The sequence below is a fragment of the Apostichopus japonicus genome, chromosome 23, assembly GCF_037975245.1.
Source record: "Apostichopus japonicus isolate 1M-3 chromosome 23, ASM3797524v1, whole genome shotgun sequence".
NCBI lineage: Eukaryota > Metazoa > Echinodermata > Holothuroidea > Aspidochirotida > Stichopodidae > Apostichopus > Apostichopus japonicus.
In genome coordinates, this window is record NC_092583.1 from 10,404,429 (window position 1) to 10,428,395 (window position 23,967).

At 36.9% G+C, this 23,967-nt stretch overlaps 1 protein-coding gene across 2 annotated transcripts in view; it reads right to left on the reverse strand.

Moving 5' to 3' along the window:
* Positions 1-17,128: 17,128 nt before the first annotated feature.
* The window catches only part of LOC139964631 (cyclin-dependent kinase 14-like), an 84,932-nt gene continuing 78,093 nt past the window's right edge, over positions 17,129-23,967 (reverse strand). For both annotated transcript variants that reach the window (XM_071966390.1, XM_071966392.1), the window contains 2 exons: positions 23,467-23,557; positions 17,129-22,501 (listed from right to left, as the gene is read on the reverse strand). In XM_071966390.1, coding sequence (XP_071822491.1) covers positions 22,440-22,501; positions 23,467-23,557 — 153 coding nt within the window. In that variant the 3' untranslated portion in view covers positions 17,129-22,439. The remainder of the gene's footprint in view (positions 22,502-23,466; positions 23,558-23,967) is intronic.

Genomic DNA, 23,967 nt, shown 5'->3' on the forward strand with positions numbered 1-23,967 from the left:
ATTGTTAATTACATTTACGTGTAAACAGCTGAATGAAAAAATAATTCTTCAAATGATCAAATTTGAAAGTGATACTTGACTAGTCAATTAGCTATAATTTAGCCAGATTTTGTTTGTTAGTAATCTTAAAATCAAGTAGTATCAAAGTTAACATTTACCAAAGTCAGTGCCGACACTAGTAGCTGCTTTAACCGCCAATAAAATACTCAGTTTTTTCAAGAAAGCTATCCCCTTATTTGTTTTCACGGTTCCATCACCAAAACCCGCAAGCGGGCTTTAATTTACACCCTCTATCTGATTGGTGTCCAAAAGCCCATTAGCGGCACATTTCGTCTGCCAAGTGTGATTTGTGTGTGTGTTACCAACCTGTCGCCGTCTCCGAGCCAAGGAGGATTTCACCAGATGTTGGCATGTGCAATCCTTGTTGACTTTTTACAGACCTGTCATATATATACCAAGTTAATACCAAGATTAAGGGAAGAAGGTTAAGAATTTTGGGGTCATATCAAGGCACAGACAAAGATGAAATTCGAATCAAAACGTTGACTGTTCTATCTCCATTCCCCTAACCTCCCTCAGGGCTTACCCTCAGGCTTACCCTCCCCCACAATACAACCCCCTCCCACACATACAATATTTTCTAGCTTTCTTTACTTGTTCCTTTCGTTGTAATTGACTCCTTTCGTTAAACGCCTAGAGCAGCTGCTTCTTGTAACTGATTTGGCGCTATATTAATCCACTGTAATATTATTATTGTTATTAAATACCGTCAGAATAATTTAACCAATTATAAACAATATTTGTCCAACCTCCCTCCAATGAAAACAATAAAAAACAATAAAAAACATATCTCCATATATATATATATATATATATATATATGCGACACTAAAATATGAGCAGAATATTAAATAACAATAGAATAATTTACCAATAAATTATTAAATAAGTTATTAAACAATATTTTCGCATCATTCCTTCATTGAAAACAATATACATATATATATATATATATATATATATATATATATATATATACATATATATATATGTGTGTCACACTAAATAACATCAGAATATTTTACCAGTTATAAATTAATATGGCTAACAATTAGTCAGCAATTTGTGATGACATAGTTTAGATCTAACAAGACCATAGTTGTTGAGGTAATTCAGAGTTCTTCTACAGTCACCCCCTTGAGCCAAACAGTCTTTGCCATAAGACAGCAGAAAACCCACAAAGACTTTATGTGGTTATGTTGAACACTCTGTTAAACATCTGTGGAATGCCTCTAATCTCTAAGCAGGCCTAACTGTGTAGCAAGCGTTGAACAATTTATGGGGACTAAAAGCCCATCTGAGAGATTTATGGAGGTGTGTTTGTAAGCGGCCATCAGCCCTGACAGCCTAAACATCAAAGATTATCTTGAAAATGATTTAGATTGTTTATGCTGTGGGAGATGGTTTCTGGTTTTGCAAAGCTTGGAAAGAGGTCACAGGTCAGAGTTATGGTTTTGGTTGAGTGGCCAGGAAGTGGACAGGGAGATTATGTACCTCCTTTGTGTTTCACTCTTGGACTTGAAAATTGGAGCTTAGATGGAAAAGGAGGGGGGGCGGACAAAAGCAAACATGGGGATTGTGGAAAGATTGATAGTGTGAAAGATTACAAGCTGGTGGAAGCTGATGATGGTGTCAGTTGAGGGAAAGTTGAAGAAGAGGAGGAGGAGGAGGGTGATCTGATAGAAGAGGGTAATGACCTCAATCTCCCTTTAGGGTGCCCAGATTCAATTAACAATGACTTATTGCTTTCTTGTCACTTACATTTACATTTATCCTGTCAGGTGTGAACCAAATGTTGGTTTTTATTTTAAGTCCTGTTCTCTGGGCTGGCTGCTAGGATTATTTTGTTTCCTTTGGGAAATGTTGAACCAGAAGCCAGGGAATTTAACAGACAGGGCAGATTACTTCATCACAATCATCCATCTTCAGGTGCAATAATTGTTACTATTTTAATTGCACTCATGGGCATGGCAGCTTTGTCAAATGTGAGGAGTGGGGTCAAATGAGGAGGGGTCAAATGAGGAGAGGGTGAGGGAAGGTGAAGGAATGGGTAAGATGGGGGTGGGGGGGAAGAGGTCAAATGGGAATGGGAACAGCAAGGATAATAGGATGGCAAGGAGAAGAAAGGAAGGGAGGGGGAAAGGACTTTATTGATGGAATTGTTCTTTGGGAATCATTTATTGCATTGGGGTTCATATATTTCGTTCAGGTTTGATATAAAGAAATATTTCCAAACGTTCTAAAGAAGAAATAGTTTACAGCAGAAACGTAAAACCTAATTAATGTAAATTACTTACAAATAAGTGACAAATTTTACAAAATGCAAGATCATTTTCTTTAAAGAATATAGCTTCGAGAGAATAATGAGTCATAGTCCAATGTCATTGAGGTGATCAGTGACACTTGTAAAAATACCTGCCCTGTGATACTAGATCTGCCATGACAGAATGTGCTTGCACTGAAGATTTTTCTTGTTTTGCAAGAAACAGCAGTCTAACTTACACATCTGTCAACAACTTACCATCAAGCAGGGGTTCTCATTGGGCAGCCCAACTGTGGGTCATATACGGACCATGAAAAATCATTAAAACTGTACAATTGGACCAGCAAATAGAAGAAAAAAAAAACTCCCACAATATGGAAGCAATCAGGTATGTGGTCCCTTAGGGTGTGCGAATCCTTACCAGCCCACCTTGCGTATTACTCAATCTAGAGATATAATAGGTTAAATCATAAAATAAAGAAATTTTGCTACTCTTTAGTCCTCTCTGACCCTCCTAGAAAATCAATTGGGGGGGGGGAGAGGGGGGGGTGAAACCAGAGGCTACCATAAAGCAGCATTCACGAAAAACTGAATTTCTTTGATTTCTTTGCGTCTTTTTCAACACACTCACTAAGTAGTTCCTCTAAGAATGATCATTTTTTTCTCTTAATTAAATTCACTTGAAATTCCTACATTTCAACAGCTGAAATATGATGTGCAAGCTTATTGTTTCTACTGTGTGGTTATTAAACCCTAATTAAGTTTAGTAATTGTTACCAATTAACATCCTAAACATTGTTGAACCTTAGTTACCAGGTCAACTAAGGTCACCAATACTAATGGACCTATATCTCTGCCTACTTACACATATCAATCATATTAATGGGTATCACACAGGGTACAGGTGCCACTTATTCAAGCCAAATGTTTGTCTTGTGGGAACCTTCTACAAAGTCATTAGCCTGTTTGAATGGGTTCTACCGATTGGGACAAAGGCCATAAAGAGATATTATTGGCTTTTCTTACTGTACGAGGGGAGTAAAGGTCAAGTGTAAAGACTAGTGTAATGGACTTTTTCAAAGTATGCCATTTATGAAATCAAACACATTTGGTTGGCACCAAAGATCCTGGGAAATGCTGTTCTGTCTTGCTAATTTAGAAACTGAAAAACTGCAACATCATAGCATAGTGTTGCCAGAAAGAATTCTCAAATTATGGTTAGTCATACTTCTTTGAATGATGTTGACTTTTCAAGGACAAACTTATGAAATTCCATGACCTTTTCAATAGAACATGTCTGTACACTTTGGTCAGTTCTCCCTCTCCATGTGTGCCCCTCCCCAACCCCTACCCTTCCAAATAAAAAAATTTCATGTCAGAAACAGAAATAAGGCAGAATGATACACAACTCTCTTTGACTTCTTCTTATGTTTACCTCCATAATTCTGCTGATTTGAGTGCTGATTTATAAGTTCTGGAAATGATGAAACCCACAAAGCCTCCCTTGTCCTCCACCTGGACCCTGTGCCGACATGGCTCTGGTGGCACCTTGAATTACCCACATTCTGCATAAGTTCATACCCCCTCCCCCACCAATGGTGTTCTCATTTTGCTGTGCCCTCACCCGCCCCTCCCCTCCCCTCCCCCTTGCCCTCCCCTTCCCCCACACTTCCAAATGTCTGGCGATCCCACTGATCAGTATCTCTGTCATATAAGATACAAGATGATGATGGTTTTTGTCTCTCCTCTAACAAGAGGAACTCTAGCATAGACAAGATAGCTTTTGGAATATAGATAATTCTGCTGTCCAGACTGACCTGAACTTGACCCAAACCCAAACTATTACTTAGAAATATAACAAATCAATTAAACTAAAGACCTCTTTGTTCTAAAACTGCATTCGCTCTGAACTGACCAGTAACAGCTAAAACCATCTCTGAATCGATAGCGTGGTTTTTCTCAGAGATATTGATTTTCATAATTCGATATAATGAACACCCGCTTTTTGAAACAAACAAACCAATTTTGACAGACAAATCAATTCACCATAGGAGTGTGTACGTTGCTATATAAAAGCATGCTGTATTGTAATGTGTACAAACTATACTTATCCACACTTGAGCAAGGATATGCCATAAGGTAATGAGTGTGTTTCTATCACTTCTCTGTTACATATGATGCAAGCTTAAGTAATATTCCAAAATGGGTCGTGTTTCAAGGACAGTTCAATAATTAGATAAATGCAGCAGGCATATACAAGCAATTGGAATACATTGATTTTGGTGTGAATACATGTACACAGAGGACCTATATAGTCTATACTAGGTAAATTTAACCTCTTTCATTTATTTTAATTGTGGTATTTAACATGATTATTATTATCATTATCATTACCATTATCATTTTTTTTTTTTTTTTTGTGATCAAATATTTGTTTCGATAACTTGTGACAACCTCATCTGGAGTTGACATAGTAGCATTATATTGAGATTGAAGTACATTTACACTGGTCTATCAGTGCAGAATATTTTAACTTTCCATTTCAGTGTCACTGTCAATTTCTTGCCACTGGGCAATTCCATTAATTGAGATGCGTTTTCAACCTACTGTATGTACAGCACACTACTTAAATCTCCTGTCCTTCACAGCAGCCTGATGTAAAGCCACAAGTTGGTCAATTATACAGACCACAGATAAAAATCAACAGAATCTTATCAATCCCTATGGCTAGTTGTGGAGAATGCCGTAATAACTTTGTTAACCAAACACGACCTGAGGTATGAATGCAGTTTAATGCAGAGGATATATCTTGCCTCTCTTTCTTTTCCTTCTTCTTCATCTTCTTCTCTGATTTGACTGTTGAGAGCAAAATCACAGTTACGATAATTCCTAATCTCCACTGACATCTCTTGCTTGACGAGGGATGCCGGCCTAAAAAAGCTGTTAAAGCCTCGGCATATACATTCCCTTGTAAATTAACAGTAGCCTAACAAATCCCTAAAACTCGACCATCTTTTGTGGTTCTATCGTGTGTAGTAAAATACTTACACAATCCATTACAATGTTAATTTTGACCCATTTCACAGAGCAATGTAGTTAATCGCTCTCATTTTCACGGTGCCCCCTTTTTTCCAAATGTCTGGCGACGCTACCGACAGCAGATTATGCGATTTACTACAAATGGCCAAGTAATAAAGTAACCTTACTACATCCACAATATTGACTGATGCGCAATTAAGTGTAATTAACAGTCTGCATAATTATTTATACACTTAACAAGAAGCATAACAAGATTCAGACCCCTACATAAATGCTCTTAATGTGTTTTCCTGCAATGTAATACCTATCCTTCCATATACCTTCAAATACCTCGGCATGTATTTGGGTCCATGATCAAACCGAATAGAAAATTGCCTCTCATTCTTAAACATATAAATGTATATATATCTATATCTATATATATATATCTATATATATATATATATATATATATATATATATATATATATATATATATATATATATATATATATATACATATATATATATATATATATATGTATATATACACACATGCATCTGAATTTCACAAATTGCTCTTTTGCAATCCACTTAATTTGATTTATTGGAGATACAAATGTTTGATATCGTTGACAGTAACTACTACGCGCATCGGTGGTTTTAGCTTACTCGCACCTGCATGAGACAGCTGTCCAATCACGTGGCATCTGCTCTTCACTAGGAGGTTAACGCCAGGAATGGCGAGTATGACATCAACCATTAGTTAGCATTGCAGGTACGGCTATGCTCCAGTGTACACATCAAAGAGGAGCAAAACAAGGCAAACTACCAAAAAAAAGAGAAAAAAAAGTAAAGAAAAAAAAACGGAGGAAAACGGTGGAAATTTGATACACATGATTTTTACAAAGAGAGAGAGGTTGTTCCAATTTACCGAAATTGTCAGAAAACTTTGTCCCGATATATATGTATATATACACTCGAGAAAAGGATGGGATATCCATCAAGACGTCCATCAAACCTGCCAGCGAACCTATCTCGACCATCCGTCGCTGTCAAGATGTCACTCCTCAGCGGCCCGTCATCACTTGAAAGCTGTATCGTCCCTTCAGAATAACATTATTATCATCCTAAGATTCACGCTTGATCTCCTTCCCAGTGTCACATCCTGTTGAATGGAGCCCCACTTGATCGCAATTTTAGTCATAGTTCACAAGATTTTCTTTTTTATCCTGGAGTTTCTTTTTTTGCTCGGCACGGTATAATCTTTCATTGCATATGGGGGGGAAGAAGTTGGTGCACGATTACAGTGGTTCTGAGTCATCTTCATTTGCATGCAGATTTGAATAGTAATGTGCCACCTCCTCTAGTGTATCAACCTAGTTTCACGGTCTCAGTTCCCTGAAGAGGATGACGAAGGGTTGTAAACGCCTCCTTGATTCATGTCACACACATTTTTTTTTTTTTTTTTAAGATCATCCTCCTACTTCTGATATGAGCGAAGAAGGGATAACACAGGCATCCCGAGGTCAATCATCGATGGGGTATTAAACCGCCATGTACAGTAGTATATAGTCTCATTAGAGATCGTTGCAGTATCGGGAGTAACGAATGTACCAAGCTCCTACATATGTAAATCGAGATATTCTACAAGAAAAAGTCACCATAGCCCAACTGTATGGAAAAGGATCAATTAAACAAATTATTATTATTTTTTTTTAAAATATTTTTTATACTTTTGTGACAATTCTTTTCTCTACTGACTGAGACTGACCATTTCATAGTTTTGCATGTCTAATTTTACTTTGAAAAATGATCCAATCCAATCCATTCTTTTGTTTTCTTTATTTCACTGACTGCCTGACTGACTCTGAGATATTCCTGAAACTTCTTTGTAGTTAATATGAATAATTTATTTCAGATGAGACGGTCAATTTGTTTCGTAGTAACATCTTTAATTTCAGTAGGGGGGGGGGGGAGTGGCCATGCCCCTCTCCATTGTCAGTCAGGGAGAAAACATCCAGTCAGGGGATTTATTTTGAACTCATAAATATTGATTGCTTGTACTTATATTTGACTATTTTGCACTGATTAAGACATTCCTTATTATTGTGCGGTACACATGACTAACTTTAATATTTCATAAATTCAGTAATTTTAAAATTGACTGAAACAGACCATATCATATAAGATAATTAAATATATATGTATGTATTAGTAATATTATTGACAATAAATTTAACTCTTTGAGTTGTGCTATATTGAGTTAAATATAATTTTACTCTGCCTCACGTATGGTCCTCAAGGACATTTTCATATTTAGATCAATATCAGAGATAAACAAACTTCATTTATACATTGAGATTGTCATGAAGAATTTCGTCATGCACAAATACCTGGCGTCGGCAGGTAATTATCGTTATCACTTAACGATGTTAACGATATTTGCCCAGACTGTGAGATGTGTTGATATTTATTTTGAAATTTGGATAGTAAAACATAAACATCGTCAAAACTATTAAAACGACGTCTGTTGTGAACTATAAATTCATGGCATGATCAGATATTTTTGAAGTTCTATAAGTTAAAAGTTTTTTATTATTTTTTTTATTAATAATATTATTATTTTATTTTTTATTTTTTTTTATTTTTGTAACCTGGTGCGTCGTCGAGTACACAAATGATCAACGATCCACTCAACTTATAATGTAAATGTTTGCATAGAGTTGGCGGCACCTGGATATATTTCATTTTGAATGTGATCTGAACAAAATGACTGAAAACTGGCAGTACTTTATTACCATGCGTTTAAAATGGCAAACATTCATCTTTCTGGGAGATAACCAAACAAGGTAGGTAACATTGCATTAGAAAGTATAAGTTGAACAGCAATTGCAAAACAATACAATCGCAGCAACAACAACAACAACAAAATAGACACAAAAAATAATTCTCTGAATATCAAATCATTTGTTGTATCAATAAAACCTCAATCACAGCTATATGCAATAAACATATATCATTAACCCCCAAAATTGCAAGAGATGATTACTATTAATCATGCAATCTCAATACTGACTCTTCCCTTAAATGTTATACCGTCTATATATCTTTCTGTTTTAATTTATTCTTGCCAAACTAGATAACTGGACTTATTCAAAGCAATAAGCTCCCCTCATCCATGACAGCATTTTCTATTGTTTTACACTTACTTTTGGTAAGTCAAAGCTTGGCTCTTGCTTTGACCAGTTTACTTCCCACTCAAAATCTAATAGCTGTACCCAATTATCACCCTACCACACCCTTGCCTCTATATCCCTACCTTATCCCTGACTCTCCCTATCCCTACCATATCCCTGACTCAACCTATCCCCGACACTCCTTATCCTTACCCCACCCTATCACAACCCCCTCGGCCCTAACCCAACCTTTACCCAACACTTACCGTATGACTATCCACTATAGCTATCCTACCCTAACCACCTGTCGCCACCCCTATCCTAGCCCAGCCTTCATTCCTACAACCCTCAACCTATCCACCCCCATTCTACTCACCCAATAAACCCCACCTAGTCTTTCCCATTCCATTCTATCCCAACCCCCCCCATTAAACCCATCCTGTCTATATCACCCCATTCTATCCCCACCCAGTCTATCCACCTCATTCTAACCGCACCTCCATTAAAACCCACCCAGTCCATACCATCCCTTTCTATCCCACTCCAATTCTATCTCCACCCAGTCTATCCCACCTCATTCTACCCCAACCCCATTAAAAACCACCCAGTCTATACCACCCCTTTCTACCCCACTCCAATTCTATCACCACCCAGTCTATCCCACCTCATTCTACCCCAATCCCATTAAAACCCACCCAGTCTATACCACCCCTTTCTACCCCACCCCAATTCTATCCCCACCCAGTCTATCCCACCTCATTATACCCCACCCCATTAATACCCACCCAGTGTATACAACCCCATTCTATCCCACCCCCATTCTATCCCCACCTAGTCTATCCCACCTCATTCTACCCCCACCTCCATTAAAACCCACGCAGTCTATCCCACCCCGATTCTATCCCCATCCAGTCCATCACACCTCATTCAACCCACACCTTCATTCTACGCCACCCTTTATAAATCCCCGTCCCCCTCCTATGCCTATACTCTTTTTACAATCGTAGTAACGGATAGCCAATGCACTACCAGTATGTAATATACTGCTACTACCTGTAAGATACACAAGCAGTCAATACCCTGCCTCTAACTGTCAGACTCCTTTGAAACAAGATACTTTATTTTTTTTTGTGTATGTGTTTTCATCATCATCATCATCTTATTGCTTCTCTTTGTTGCCTTCTTGCCACTCCCTCTCCTTGGCCTCTCCAAACCTTTCCCTGTTCAATCCATCTACATCAGTCCAGGTTTTCTATATTATTTGATTTGTTTCTGCTTACTTTCATGCCTATTCTGAACTGTCAAGCTCTTCAAGCAAAAAAGAAAAAAATAGAGAAGAAACTACATCTAATATCTGTATACCTGCCCTTATCAAAGAGGAAATGATAATTTAAAGCAGCACAAGCAGGTTCAAAGCCTTTCGCTCAAATTTGACAGGTAAACCTCCGTCTTCCAAGACGCCAGGTTTATTTGAATATCTATTTCAGTCCTCGTGTTTGTAGCAACAAGAAGAGATTGTCTGCGGTACAAAATTATTTGATTTTCACTGGGAAATAAATTTGGTTAAGTGGGGGGTATGATATTCTTAAAGGATTCAGGGTTTTATAGGAAAACATCCGGCGGGTTATGATAATCTTAAAGATCTCAAGGTTAGAGGAACACAGCCAGGTTTAATGGGTTTTCAATAGGTCTACGGTAATTATGATCAAAGTGTACGCAAAACCTTACAAACATTCTTGTTATCCAGTGACAAAAAAAAAAAAAAAAATTGGCAGTCTTTACTTGTATGTAAATTGTTCATTGGTTATGTGCATGCTGACCTGCCCAAAAATATAAAAAAAATATTAAAAAAAATCCTAAAAGTTATTAAAAATGACACCTTTCATGGAATGATTATATCCAGTTTCACATTTGCAAAAAAGCTATACAACATGCCATGCAACATGCTATGCAACATACTATACAAAATGCTATGCAACATACTATACAAAATGCTATGCAACATACTATACAAAATGCTATGCAACATACTATACAAAATGCTATGCAACATACTATGCAAAATGCTATGCAACATACTATACAAAATGCTATGCAACATACTATACAAAATGCTATGCAACATACTATACAACATGCTATGCAAAATGCTATGCAACATACTATGCAAAATGCTATGCAAAATGCTATGCAACATACTATGCAAAATGCTATGCAACATACTATAGAAATGCAATGCAACATACTATACAAAATGCTATGCAACATACTATACAAAATGCTATGCAACATACTATACAAAATGCTATGCAACATACTTTACAAAATGCTATGCAAAATGCTATGCAACATACTATACAAAATGCTATGCAACATACTATAAAAATGCTATGTAACATACTATACAAAATGCTATGTAACATACTATACAAAATGCTATGCAAAAAGGTCAAACTGCTATACAAGTCCACAGTAGTATCTTATAAGAGCCAAATTCAGAGCCATTAAAACTGCCACAATTTTGAACACTAAATTATTCACTGCCTTTGAGATTGAGTTAGCAAACTTTGAGAGTGTCTGTAATATCTTATCTTTATTTCTCATCTTTTTTCTTCTTTTCCACATTTTAAATGAAAGCTTTTAAATTAAGATGACAATCATCATAAGTGAGGGTTGGTTGTTGTATTAAATGACAATATAGTGCTAACTCAAGTAAGGTTGCTTACTATGCTTTCTCATATGGTGGGAGAGAGGGAGGTTGGAGGGGGGGGGGGTGGGAGAAGTGATGTGGGATATGAACACTCCCTTCCCCCCTAACCTCACAGAAAAAAATTCAAAAGCATTTATTGTCACATCCTTGATGATAGACCTAACTATAGATCTAATTTATCATCTAAATATGCTTCAAATTGTACCATTTGACATTTTGACATTTGTCTGGGAGAGGATTCACACTGCCCCCCCCTCCCCCCGCCGCTTGGGTTGTTGCCACAACCACAGAACCACACACTCTCCTTTATAAAATCCTGGATCTGACCCTGTACGGTATAACAATTTGATGCCACTTCGTTATCAACCTACTGGATGCACGATTCCCAAATATCTAGGAAATTATCAAAATTGTTCTCATTCCCACTCTTGAATATTAGAGCATGTTTCTATCCGTCAGACGATATGATACATATACTGAATTAGTTAAAAGTGTATGACGTATACAAAGTATCAAGTAGCATAAATTAGCAGGTTTAGCTAATGAGAAATGACACTTTGAACGGTGAATGAACTCTTTATGGTACTCATTGAGAAAAGAAAGCACATTATACTGACAAGTGTAAAGCCGTTCCAACTTACAGGGAGGATAGCAGGTCCTGTCAGGTGTATTTTGAATCAAAATAGAAAATAGAAAATGGTAGAATGTGACTAAATCTCGCTCAGGGGATCTGATCCAGATCTGATCCTCAACTCGAGATCAACTTCCTAGTGTGAAAGTTCTCGCACTCAGGTTCTGACCTCAAGAACTTAATCTATCTTTCAGGGGAGATCAGATCCGGAGATCGAATCAACAAGTATGAAAGCTCGGTGGATCACGGTGATCTCGGATCACGGGGATCCGGGGGGAACGCACTCATAGTCATCTTTATTTGCATAAAAAAAAACTTAATCTGTCATAATATATTCAGTATCAAAAATATATATCATTTGAGGTTTACCTAAATCAGGACAACATGTCATTGTAAGTGAAGTGATGCAAATTTTGCACCAAAAAACGAGGAAAATGGGAGTCTTTTCAAAACTGGTACCTGACAAAGTTACTATGCATCCGATTCATATTTCTGGTTTACCTGATGAAATCTGTTGACCCGAATCAACGATTCTTCCCTTGCTGAAACAGAGAGGCAAAACGTTGGAAACATAATAATACTACAAGAAAAATAAAAATAAACCATGGTTTCAGATGTGTGTTGCTTTAAATTGTACATTACTTATTGCCTTTACAGTGGTTGTTTGCTTGATATTCCTTTAAGCATATGCTCTGATGAACATGGGGAATAAAATCCAATTCTTTTAAATTGGCCTACATCTTGTGCTTCTCAATTTTTTTTTTACTTTTTCGTTTCTTTGCTTCTTTCTCTATTCGCAAATATTTTAAGACTCGTGAAGATGTTAAAAGGGAGCATTCTACATTACTGAGGGAGGATGTTAATCCTTTAGAGGCAGGAAAACGTGGCAGAGAGGAGTAGCTTTGTGTAAATGTCAAAACTGACAGCGAATAATCTAGAACAGAAAAAAAAAAAAAATTGAGAAATTAGGGACAACATCAGGAACGGGAAACCGTCAATAAACCGTAGCATATTAACGGATGTCGTGGAATACACAAGTACAACCTCTCTCACTTAGATCGGAAAAATAGAATTATTTGCTGATCGTTTCGAGAAAATCAGCAAAAAAGCTTAACTCGATATGGTGCATGGAAGGATGGCAAAACAGTCAAACGGATATGGACTCTGGCAGGATAAATGATGTCAAAATTTACCAGGCATAGAATTTATAGATAGATACAACTAAAAGGATGACTTTAAAGGAGAATGTATGGTTTAGGGACGGGGAATGGAAATGGGAAAAGGGGACAGGGAAAGGGAGGCAGGGAGAGGCAGACATTGAATTTTCAAATGGGTCATTCCACAATATGAGACAGTTTTGGTGTCCGGCCCTGATACACTGTGAAGAATAAAGACATTGGCTTTGTAGTTACAGTAGGAATACAGCAGGGAGGCCAGTTCTCCTATTTATCTTTTGGGGGGGGGGGAAATAAGTTTGCAAACTTACATTCATGAGGTAATTAGTGGAGTATTCCTTAACACGCATTGCACATGTGCATTCCATACATTTTATCAATGTTTCATGCTTGGCTATTTCAGTATTAATTCCGGTATCTACCGATACCTGCCTTACTTCCCAGTCTCCACCCCCCCTCCCCCACCCTACTCCTTTTCCCAACCCCATTTGAGAAATCCTGGATCCATTACTGGACAGTATTTTTACTAAAAAGGAAAAAGGAACCATATAGGTATTATTTAAAGCAGAAGTGTTGGAGAACCCTAGATAATTCCTTACACAGAAGCTTAATACATAAAATACGAGTACAAAGAAAATCAAAAGGTATTCATTCACTACTTGGTGTTGAAAAACTGATCCTATTACATTACGAGTTCAACCTGGTTAGCCCTCACCAGGCGCGTAGCCAAAGGGGGGGGGCGAAGGGGGCAGACGCCCCCCCACTTGAGCATATTTTTAAATTTTTTTTTTAGTGTTTTTATAATATATCGCTAGTATTTTCAAAAGAGAAAATGCTAAGATGCAACTTACAAGGCCTGGGAAGTGCCATTTCCAGCGATCTGGGAGGCATTTTCAGCCAAAATTTTATTGTACCCTTCGCGCCAACCATGGTGGCGCTATGCTTAGATAGTTTTGCAATGCTGAATCTACAGTTTCGCCCCTCCCTTGGCAAATTCCTGGCTACGCGCCTGGCCCTCACTTGGTTAACACCCGGGGGGGGGACATCTTCCTTATATTAGCTAATGAAGCAGCTGCAGCAGCAGGAATAAACTTTCACAAAAGAGCTTGAGGAGTAAGATAAGTGAGACAGCTTTGGTTAATTCATTAGATCACATGATACCCGGAAAGTGGCCAGGTTTTTTTCCGGGTATAATTCAAACGTGGGCTAAACCGGGTTGAACTCGTAGTGAATGCTTCTGGACTGGGCTATGGCCTTACAGTGTTTCAGTTCCACGTTGGCCGTATTAATCCACAAGACAGTAAATATTGACAGAAATGATTTCTTTCCATCGGGATAATAAGCTATATTTTATTGGGCTTTTCTTCTTGTTATATTCTTTACAACTTGTTGAGTTATTACCTTTCATCTCATTTTAGCACATTTTCAGTAATTTTAACTAATATAATTTTTATGTCAAATATTCAAGAATCCATTAAACAGTTTGGAAATCGTTTGGCTGTGCTTCTGAAAACTTTTGTAATTATGATTAGTTTATATTACATTTCAAAAAAATTGTCAACTGTATTTATTTTAGGCCTGTAACTAAAGCGATCGGTAGTGTTTGTTACATCCATGTTTCACATCAACCACATACTACATTATATAATGTATTGTTACATTTGTCATAATAGGGCCCAAACTGATTTTTTAAGTAATGGTCCACAAACATTTTTGGGCCCATGACCCAGGATCTTCTATGAGGAATGAGCCACGACCAAACTGACCCCCCAAACTGTAGAATCTATGCTGCTAGCTTAGAATATGAACAATGATGTTACAAAAATAAAGTAATGGATCTCTTTATGCAAGCTCCTAAACCTGTAGAATTTTTTTTTGTTATGTCTGGAAAAATCTTGCCACTAACCCAAAATCTTTTGTGACCCCCTGCATGGTTTTTGACCCATATTTTGCTGGCTGTTGGTTTAAAGGCCATCATAACTATTGGCTAATAAATATGTGCATGCAACAACTTTTCATAGGCATTAATATCTTAAATTGTTGTGACTCTCCAAATTAGTTTTTTCATTAAAATTATTTGTTTCAAATGTCTCAATAACGAGGGTATTAATACGATGCTTGTTGAACTTTAAACAACAGTGAGCAGTATCTGCTCTATAGCATATTGTGGGGAGTGGGTGTGGGGGGAGGTGGGGGTAGAAGAGGTGAGGAGGGGGTGCAACAACGATGACATTTCATACCTCAAAAAGAAAAAAAACCTTCTCCTTTTCAAAACAGATGTGAACAGTTTGCCTTGGCCGACTTCAATAGTCACAGCATATCTACCTAGGTCAAGACTAATTTGCATTTAACAATTGGGGCTGGAAATGTTTCCATCAATCAAATGAATAGCATTATCACCAGCTGAGGTATTCACAATCTTTTGTGGTACTAAACACAACATGCATGCAACACAAGTTGCTCTGAAAGCACTTGCTATACATGGAAGGCAGCACTGTATGGAAAATCAAGACCATTTTAGATGAAGCTAACGAAAATTACTAAAGTGAAGGCAGGTACCTCTGCACTTTTTTCCAGTTTTAATCTATACTTTTCCCTCAATATTGAGGTAAATCGATAGCCAGAAAGAAATGACTTTAAGTTGTGTTACTACCAGGGCATGCACAGGGAAAAGTCAATAATGATCGGTAATCAAATTGTGCACTGCAGTTCACCATGGAAACCTACTTATTACATTTGCCATTGTCCTTGGTTACAAACCGCTAAATGATTGAGTGATGGACAACAGAAATAGTACACAGGATTGTGAACTATTTAGGAAACTTTTTCGTGTTCTAACATACGTGTACTTACATTCTGGTGAATGTACCAACGTACATGTTGGTACATTCTTGTATAACGGAACAAAACGGAAGTGGGGGGGGAAGGGTTGGTCTGGGTTGAGGGTACAACAAAGAGATACAGGATGAAATGTCCGATTGGTAGCATATACTGTTGTCGGCTGAACTTACCAAGGATGCCAAGGGGGGGGGGGGGCTGAACTTATAAGGTATTGCCAATGGGAGGAACTGGACTTACAAGGGACAGCCAAGGCAGGGGAGGGGGGAATTACTTCAGTAAGGGTGAAGGGAGTGAAGCTTTTTAACAGTTTCAGCATTATCACATATTTCTTGCCGTCTCATACTTCCTCAGAATGAACCTGGTTTCTTCTAGATATTCTTTAGAAATTGTAGGGGAGAGTGGGGTGGTGGGGAGGGGGGTGGGATAAGAAATTCCCCCATCCGTCCCAATTAGAGCCTTTGAATAAAAGTAATGTAGAACAGAACAGAGATGGATCCAGTGGAGATGGGATGATAAATCTAGGTTGATGTTACAACAGCCTTTGAAGGTAGAGTGATATGTCAAACCACTTAATTGAAATATAAACAACAACAAAAACATTACATGATATTTTCATTACTCTAGTCCATCTATCTCAATCACCATGTACTGTGACACTGTGTTAAAAATAGGAAGCTGAGGGGGCTGCAGCCAGGTTTAGTACTTCTCTGAACACTCATCAAAAAGAAAAGGCTTGATAAAAGCAGGTGTTCCTCCAAGATCATCACATGGCTAGAGTTTCAAATGAGCTTCTATTGGGTTTCTAACCCTTGGGAGTTACTAGACTAAACGAAACATCCACAATATATCTTAACTTTGCTTTAAATTATGCTAATAAAGTACACATAAAAGGAGGGTATTGCTAAAAATGTTGAAAATACCAACCATACTCAGGCTACTTATATCATACTTGCATTGATCATAAATGCTACCATATCATATCATGTATGACCTCATAGTTACTAGTCTCAGTGGCACGACTGGCTTAACAAGAAATTTAGCCGTAGGGGTTTCATGGGGGGGGGGGAGAGATAGAGGAAGGGGGTAGAGGAGGGGGGAGAGGTAGAGGAAGGGGGAGAGGTAGAGGAAGGGGGGACTTTTGCATACTGACCAGCCTTAAACTAAATCTCTTCATAGAAAAGAATAAATTATTATCATAAATTTCTATTTACTTTAGACAAAAATAAAGAAAACAAGGGAAGAAAGGCAAAATTAATAATTTACTTGCTTTATTTTTCGATGACTCCAACCAAAATATAACTTCCTTCTTGGAAAAATATCATACATATTGCAGATTTTTTAAATACAGTCACTAATAACTAATGATATTTCCTGTTTTCAGAGCACAGACATACTTTCAAACTCTTATTAAAGTTAACCCCCTCACTGAAGCAATTTTTATGTATATTTAAATTGTACACAAAAGTATAACTAAAATTATAAAGAGAGAGAGGGGGTACAGCTAGATGCTGACATTTCAAATAAACCCTCAAATTGACTTTTTCGTACACAAGGTTTTCAAGAATTGATATCTATTCACAGTTTTACCATAAAATAGTAGCTTGCTCTCTACGATTTATTGACAATAGATGATCCTAAAGAAACCATGTTTTGTCAACAGTAGTGTTATGTAGTAGGGATAATACTGTTCTGCTTTATCTCACTTACATCACTTACATCACCAAATGTTTTATTAAATCAATAATCAGAAATAAGCTGCATGAAAACTTCTATTTGCTCCTTTTTTTTACATAAATCTGAGAAGAAATGTGAATTTTTAGAAATCACAATCTGAAAGATTTTATTATGAAAATGAAAGAAATTGTCAGTTTGTTGCTTTGTTCTAGCTTGATACAAGCAATCAGTAACCTTTCCCCCATATCATCTTCACCCTTCTCCCATCCTTCTCCCTCCCTCAGCCCGACCTTCCCTCCCTCAGTCCCTCCTTCCCCCCATTCTTGCCTCCATCCCTCCCATCAATTCCCCTTCCCTCACTGCCTCCCTTTCCTACCCATTTCCCTTTTCTTCATTCCATTTCTGTCTGTGCATTACATTCACCTATACACATGTGTGATTTAGCTGTCCAAGTCTGTTTCTATTGCAAATAGGATGTGATCATGCTTTAACAACTCACAAAACATGACACAGAAGCATTATACAGAATGTATCTTAGTAGTTTGACAGCCTTTAATGGCAGCAAACAAATTTCAGGTCTATTAAACAGTTGAGTTGAAATATTCCACACAGCATATAACAGGGGTGGCCAAACCAAGTGTCACCACTTGCCACATACAGACTCATTGACATTTAAATGTACTGCTTACTCACAAAGATAACTCAAGCTCTTTTTTTTTCTTACATCACAATTATATATGAAAGGTAAATAGACTACTCTCTTAATGTCTTGCAGCTCCCCAACATCTGAAGTTTATGTATGTATATATATATATATATATATATATATAATAAGTGAAAAAGAATAATTAAAAATGTTTGAGAAGACCATAATAAGTAACAAAAAAAAAGAAGAAATCATAAACAAACAACAGGTATAAGGGTGGTGGACCCTCATCTAAATAAAAAATAATTAAAAATCAAAAGTAGGCTGATTTATTAGTAATACAAAGTACTGATCGATTTCATCTCCATGATTCATTTCTACTCCTTCTCCAGTGCTCTATTTACCTCATTTCAGCATTTCTCAATAGCGCCCCCATTTTCACGGTTTACCTGGTTCATATGGCAATTCCCTTAATAAGAGTAATGTGCTTTTAACTTTTTGGATTTCTAAATCATAAGAATACCATACCTTAAACTCAACTTCACCCCAAATTGCTCACTTTCCTGCCATGTTATTAACTGTGTAAACTTGCACAAGTTGACGTTTTATTTCACTCTTGTAACTTAAATCCATTTTTAAGTAATTCCTCTACAGGTTTGGTTTAACTCGCCGACCAAAACTCAAAGAGCTGTTTGAAAAAGTCCTTAGTATAGCCCCATAATATTCTTTAAAGTCAAATAGCCATCACCGAAAAGTTCACTGCCAGAATTTAATAAAGGCTTCTCAAGTTTAATTTAATTCCCTCCTGGAAATATTGTCACTTTTTTTTGGTCTCTGAATCAACTCCAGCATGGACAGAGTTCAGCAACGTAGACCTCTACTTCTAAATTTCTCACTGCACTACATTTGAAAAGTCGTCCACCAATTAATAGTCACAGATCGTAAATTAAGAGGAAAGAAAACTTATACAATAACCAATTTCAAATTTACAAATGGTTTCATATTTTTTTTTTTCACAAGAGAAAAGAGGCAAAGAATAATGCACCAATTTAACCGACTTTCTCTTTTGTGAGTAAAGAAAGATAAATTGACTCTTAATCTTCTCTAAAATTTTGCAAATATTGAAAAAAGCGATAATAAATAGGATGAGGACAGCTTTTCTGAACAAGAAAATAAATTACTAACGAAATAATACCAGATTACAAAGAAAAGTAACATTAAGCACAGTAGCTCTTAACAGAACAAGAAAGGTTAAATTAACATTGCACACTTTACTGAGAAGATTCTCTCTCAAAATAAAATTTCAGATGTATCGAATGCATAGAGCTTTGTCATCAGTTACAATTTCCACATCTTAGTTAAAGTTAATTAGAAATTAGAAAATGAATTAGATAGGTAATTTCTTGTAGAATCCGAGATGGTCGACTTATTTGCAGTTATTAAGGAAGGTCAACTTAAGAGGTATCAAGTGATGAAAGAGGGATCTCACTTATGGGTGCAAAGTGCCTTTAGTGGTCCACAGTCCATTTTGGGGACTATTCTAGAATATTTCAAGGTTAATACTGCATCACTGTAAATAACCCCTGATCTCTGAATAAGAGGCAGGTTTGTCGACTTGGTCATCATCATCATTCAGAATATAAAAAAAATACAATTTATGATGTATGATGAGGAGAAAATAAGAAATACTTGCAAACAAACAGGAATTATTTAAAAAGAGAATTGAACAGAAATGTATATGCAACTGAAGAACAATACTTTCATGAGTTGAAAATAGTTAGAACAAAAAACAAAATTCCTGAAACTCGTTTTGCACTGGAATCAATGCCCGCCCATTCAAGAGACTTTTCCAATTGAAAGAAAGATTCAAACCGTCCATCCAAGTGGTGGGTTTTTTTTTTTTTTTTTTGGTTTTTTTTCTGTGAAAATGTCTGCGGAATTCTCCTTCAACTGAGGTGAAGGGATTTTTCCCACAGACCAACTCGTCTAGTACTACCATCTTTATAAACCTTGAGTTATGCACTGAAAGAACAGAATTTTGTTCTAAAAGCACAAGAAATTCAAGGTAGTTTAACCTATGTTAATATAAATTTGTCTGACAAGTTTCATTTCTGCATCTCTCATGAATGAAGCACAGGCAAGAGGCAGAGAGTCGAGTATGTCAACGTAGAGACGTTACAGAGTATACTGTATGGAAAGTGACATACAACATTGAAAGGCCTTTTAATACATATTTTATGCGCCACAGACAAAGGCTTAGAGAGCTGCCTGCAGAGTTTCTGCTCTGATGTCCTTCTCTGTGTTTAGAGAGGACACATTTACGCTGAATGGAATTCAAAATCTTGCCTTTAAGGTTTACCGCAAGTGGAAATCATTTCGAAACTAACCGTGAAGGAAGAAACCACATTTACGGATGTGAATTTTCTCGTCCCATGTTTATCAGCTTTACAAAGTCAGAAGTCTCGAAGACAATCCACCTCTCACTTTAGAGAACATGACTAACAAAACAGGTAAAGAAGAAATCTAAAAAGATTTTTTAATTTTTGAAGTTTAAGTCACCAGGGAGAATCGATTCTCTTCATTAAAATATCAAACAATGCTTGCAAAACTGCCATCAGGTGTGATTAAGAAGCGATTTATTAGGTTCCCTAGTAGATCCTTCAGACTTCTTCTTTTCCAAAAATTTACATGTATAAGAACTAACGTGGCCCCGGAGAAAAGCCGTAAGCAAAACCATGAGAGTATCGAGGGTGGAATATAAACCAGAGTATATTGCTCATTTTAATTTTCCTGGGATTATCAACTAGAGAGAGGCTGTAGGGATAGGCACCTTACATTTTCTGTCTTTAATTTTGTCAAGTTCGTTTATAACCTGAAGGAGTAGAAGGCTTCTTTTATTACTTTCCAAATACAAACAGTGTTTTTATCTGATAATAATTATCAGCATGTTTACATTAAAGCAGTATTTTGATTGGAATTTTTATAATTAAAAAAGTGCCACATCCTGGTCGTTATTAAAATCCTATTACAAGGTATGTCCTTAGTTTGGACAGTTTCATTGCAAATAATGGAACATTTTGAACATAGTTGAACATTTTGGAGTTTGCCAGTGTTATTTTAAAAGTATCCAAGCAAGGAAATATTAATATCTATTGATATTAATAGAATCAAATGCATTTATTAATGGCTCACAAACCTTTACTTGGTCAAATAGTCTGATTTTGGAGTAACAAACCCAGTAGGCTTGGAGAATTGTCGACTAAATGCAAAACACTGCTTTAAAACACAATCGATTCGTTCACTCACTCTGTGAAATAGTGTTTGTGGAGGCAAAAGTTTGGCGAGACTTTAGACATGGTGACTCATAGACAACACAGAGATTCATTTTTAAAGCTAAAATCATGATCAATTTAACACATGATAGTGGGATGTTTCTTATGCTCTCTCTCTCTCTCTCTCTCTCTCTCTCTCATACTGTTATTTCTTAGACAAGGCGTATCCTTAAACCACACAACAGACGAACTTTGATTATCAGAAGACCAATCATATCTTGTGAATCGTTGAACAGTTTTAATGACTGCGGGTGAAATCCACGATTAGCTGTCTGTAAACCAAACTTTATAAATGGACAAAAGTGTAATCCGTAATCCACACAAAATCTAGGTGGCAAGTGACTATTTTTCAAGACACAATGACAGCTAACCTGGTTGTTTGCTTGTAACCCCCCCCCCCCCAAAAAAAAAAGAAACGTGTGGCGGAAATGATTGCCTAAACATTGAAGCAAAAACTGTTAACAGAATGTAGCATTTGCGTAGAAAGATTGATGATACAACAAAACCAAAAATTTGACAGGAAAAAAACCCCCCCAAAAAACAGAAAAACGGTGAGATCTTGAACCGAATAGGCGATGTTAAGTGGAAGGTAACTGGTGTGGTTAGTCAGAAGATTCGTCAGTAGATTCGTCCAAAACAAGGCGACTAGAATCTGCTATGAAACATCGCACGGTTAGTCACAAACCAGCAACAAGCTTTAGGCTGACTCAAATTGGTGAACAGCTGATGATAGCAACAACGTGTAACCAGATTCGGCACTGGATTAGTTGCCGTGAAACACAACGAGAGGTCTCAACACAAAACAAGGTAAACAATGACCTCTGGGCTGACTCACTCAGTCTGAAGAACTGATGACTTCAGTGGTGGGTTTAAGTACCCTCTTCGGGGTCGTGAGAAAGATGGCCACCTCTCAGACGATCCATTTATGCTCCGATTGGAGTTTAATCTCTGGCAGAATGAACACAGAGGAAGCTGGAATAAAAAAATGGAAAAGTTGTAAAAATATTTGAGACAAAAAAATACTAATTTGAGAACCTGATTTTTTTTGTTTTTTCTAGCCAATATTATGAGACTAATTTTCCACTTCTTATCAGAACCAAACTGATTGAGGAATGTAATGTTACACACAGATGCTTTTTTAAGAAATTTGATCTTCTTGACCAAACATTGTAACTTTATTGCTAGTAATGAAACTTTGCCACATTCGCTGCTACTCAAATACAAAGAAATGAATAAAAGCTGGAAATATTGTGAGTTTGTAACTTTTTCTTATAAGGACCAAGCCCTGCATTTTTTTTCACATGTACTTATCTATGCTGATAAGAATAATTAGCGGCTGATAAATATTGAGTCATAATTAACCGTTTAATATAATACATTACACCCAGTGTTGCACAAATTCAATATAATGTTTTATTGCTTCATTGGAAGTTAGCACTTAATTTCATCTTTCAGCCATTTATTGGATCATAAAGGTAACAACAGATGCTTTCAGGGGCCATCTTCCTCTTTTATTAATTAATCGGCCAAGATCGATATCTCCAGAATGTGAAAATGGATGTAGCCGGCAGAGAAGAATACTGCAAGATACCCCATCATGATGCAATTAAGAACGTAACTTTCTCATTATCTCATTTTCATTATTTCTTTTTTTGTAGATCATTTTTACTTCATGTCTCTTTTGATTCAAATACAGAGGATTAAAGACACTGTTTCAAAAGGCTGATTTCTTTTTTCATTTGCTGTTACTATTTAACTCATCACTGTACTGAATGAGAATTTTTACTTCTCACTGCAGAGTTATGCCGTTCCTCTATGAAGCCCTTTCTTATTTTTTTAATATTTTTTTTTACATGCAAGAGAACAAATATCATAAAAGTTTACCTCTTCCCCAATCTCATCATTTAAAACCGTCATATTAGAAAGATTACACCTACCTTCCGAGAGATGATGGATTGGTTCAGGTAAATTCGAGAAGTAATCGTGTCTCATAGCTGCTTCCGCAGATATCCGCTTCCGTGGATTCATCTGAAAGTTACGAGAAAAATGAGTAAGACGGAGCTCTCTCGATAAAAAGTGCAAATTTCTTAGTTTTCTTAAGGAACAGGTTCAACATTTTTCCCCGGGAGGTTACGATAAGGGCCTTTTGAGAACATCCTATTGAGGGATGGTTGAAGGATGAGAAAGGGGGTTAAAGGAGGTGATCGGGACCCTAGATGGCATTAAAAGAGGTCCCTGGAGTAACATGAGGAGGACTCTAGGGGATGCGAGGATAGACGCATTCATCCTCTTTGGTTATGACAGAGTGTCATCCAAACAGTGAGTCACAAACACATTTTTATAAGCTTGGGTACCATTTCCCATTTACCTTTTCGGTTAAAAACACTTATCTTAAAGCGGCTTATCGTGCCGACAATTCTTATCAACCTTCACCAGTT